The sequence below is a fragment of the Perna viridis genome, chromosome 4 (assembly GCF_037379345.1).
Source record: "Perna viridis isolate PV_CMFRI_1.1 ecotype Kerala chromosome 4, ASM3737934v1, whole genome shotgun sequence".
Taxonomy (NCBI): Eukaryota; Metazoa; Mollusca; class Bivalvia; order Mytilida; family Mytilidae; genus Perna; species Perna viridis.
Window position 1 is genome coordinate 34027726 of NC_142448.1, and position 3046 is coordinate 34030771.

Sequence of the window (3046 nt, forward strand, 5' to 3'; positions counted from 1 at the left end):
ATTGCAGTGTTCTTAAAAATATCATATTTCCTTTGAATTCACTTTTATAATAAACACTATTTTTTTAATGTATTTTTTGTTTGTTTTTTGTGTTCGTGTTGTTGTATTTTTTTTTGTGTTGTCTATTTTTAATTTCTTCTGTGTTTTGTGGTATTTTACTGTCAGACGACAATTATGTCAAATTTTTAAAAGGGGAATAACCTAACAATGAGTAGGGTCCGAATTGGTCGTATTAACCGTCAATACCAAATGATCGAACCGGTTACATTCAAACTTAGTAATCCAATAGAATGTTAGAATTTATTACTGAAAAAATATCGTCACCTTGGTTCATTGGACTTAGTACATAGAATATGATGTACAGACACAACTTGTACAAGTTTTAAATATTTTTGTCAATAACGTTTACAAATTTACGCATCTAGTAGTAAGAAAATGGAAAAAAGTTCAATAAAACAAAATTTTAATCTATTAATATCTGCTGCCAGAAGGCCAGTTTAGTCGATGAATGTATGTACGATTGTTAATGTTCTTAGTGTCAATGAAATGAAATGCACTTACAGTACACCGGGAAGTAATAAATATAAAAGATATACAAATTAATACACCTCACACGCTTTAAAAGTTTTATGATCGTTTTCTGTAATTTCTCCGTCTCCCTCGACGATCTCCGTCTGTTACATTCGGAACAGTCATAATGTCAACTCCACTGCTTCGCAACACATTGGTCAAAGCCGAGATGTACTGTATAGCCAATTTCAACGTTCCGATTTTCGATAGTTTCTGTGAATCATTCAAGTTAGTCTTTGGCACGACTTGTCGCAGACTGTCAAAGGCGTCATTCAAAGCATGCATGCGATTTCTTTCTCTCTCCGTTGCACATTCTCTTATTTTTTCTGTTTGAGGTTTCGAACTATTTGATTTTAGGACCGTCTTTCGTTTCCGTTTATCGAACGCTTCCTCTTCGGAGAAATATTCCCAAGATAAATCTGAAGAACTGTCAGAATTGTAGAATGAATTGTTCGGATAAATATGCTCTTGTTCAAAAACATCTCCATATTCACAATATCCGGAATTTCCATCGCTTTGCTGCTCGTATGTCATGTATTCCGTCCCATGGTGTTCGGCATAACCAAACGTCGAATCATAAACTTGGCAAAAGCTATCTGGTTCGTTGTATTTTTGTCCTGTCACCATTTTTGAATATTCCATGGAAAAAGTATATTCCATTTTTGAATATTTTACTTTTCCACAAATAAAGATTGCACAATTTTTTGAGTTCAGTAATATGTATATTGTATATTTTTTTCGTAGATACAATGATTCTCCAAGATTGTGGTTGTTACGTATTCTACCTTTTTGATAGCGCTACGTTATGACATATTGTTAAAATTAACCAACATATAAAAAGAACTTTATCGTTGTCAAATCTCATTGCTGGTTATCTGAACAATTATATCTCAATTAATAAATCGTAGATAAGGCAGAGAATAGACGCTTTGGCACTTCAAAATTTTGGCTTTACGCAGCTGGTCGGGATGCTGCCGCCTTGTTTTATCCTGATCATATTTCATATTTATACAACGTGACAAATTGCGAAAAATATCCATCATCCAATCGTAGAGATTTTCTTACAATTATTTATATTGTGATGTTCGTATATATATCTTCATGAAATATTCTGTTTTGATAATTAATTACAAAAGTATTCCGAAAATTCTCGGGCGAAAAACGTACAAGAGTTTTAATATTAATATGTTGCCAACAAAGATGCGGTCAGATCGTGTGTTCGTCTTGATCGGCAGTACTATCTTAGAGATTTTTGTATAAGGACATCAAGACATCTTCAAGCGGTGTAAAAATGCAATTTTTGAAGGAGTCTGACTTAATGCTGGAAATATCATCGATAGTACACGGAAAAGTTGCAATAAGCATCGAGTAGATGCATGCATGTTCATTCCAGTGGTTCATTCCTAACATTAGATTCGGTGACCCTGTTGACCTACCAACAAAAAATAAAAAAGGATGTCATAGTACGTACAATCATACTTATATACATGTTTATAAGAGCAAAAGGGTTCCTTTTGTGCTGACTTACCATCCAGCCTTTGGGAAACTCTCGCAGCTATTTCATTCGAGTTGGGAAGCCATTCAAAATCATCCTAAACTCTCCAAAGTCTTACCTAAGGCACCTGTTCTGGCATTCCGTAGACCTAGTAGGAGTTCAAGAGATGCCCTGGTAAGAGCAGAAATGTCATCTCAGCCCAAAACAAAATACAAAGGGCCAGTGTCAACCATGTGGAGATAAAAGATGAAAGACATGTACCCAGATACTGCACACCCAAACGTTTAAAAGCCACTGCACTGGAAAACAATACACCATTTTTGCAACGTGACTTGCAAAACCGAAAACACCACATACCTTCTCCAGTGCCGATGTGGTATGCAATACGTTGGCGAAACAGAACAACCTTTCAACAGGCGCATGAATGACTACAAATGTAAACCAGACCTTCCTCTAAGTTGCCATCTTAGATCTGCCGGACACACCCGGGAGGATCTCCACAACATTGTTGTTACGTTGATAGATCATAATAACAACTGGTCAAAAGTAAAAGAGTGTCTCGGGAAAGCTTTTGGATGAACAAATTACAATTTTTTCCAGATGAAATCAACGGGAAAAATTATTCATTGTTAGGTCCTGCTCTAAAGCTGATGCAGCACTATATACTATACATCAATACTCCGTACTACTGTATCTGACTTTTCTTAGTTGTGTTCCACATTTAATTAATTTCTAATTTGGTTAAAAAAAGACCTCGTTCTCGGTCTCATTCAGATTCCTTATCATTTGCTTATGTGTGCCTTTGGTAAAGGTACCATCATCCTCAGCCTGATTCAGCTTCAGAATTCATGAACATTGTATTATCAACACCAGTGTATATAATGCATACCTATTTCATACTTTTCATGGGAAAAAACCTGGGACCATGGTTTCGTCCATCCTTTCGTAAATCTCTGGATCAAAGTTATTGGACATCATTGT

The 3046-nt window shown here is 35.6% G+C and overlaps 1 protein-coding gene across 1 annotated transcript; it reads right to left on the reverse strand.

Annotated features, from left to right (window-relative positions):
• Nucleotides 1-627: 627 nt before the first annotated feature.
• LOC148619847 (uncharacterized) lies at nucleotides 628-1197 on the reverse strand. The gene has a single exon (XM_088577060.1). The coding sequence runs from the start codon at nucleotides 1195-1197 to the stop codon at nucleotides 628-630; it is 570 nt and encodes a 189-aa protein (XP_088433186.1).
• Between the last annotated feature and the right edge of the window lie 1849 nt (nucleotides 1198-3046).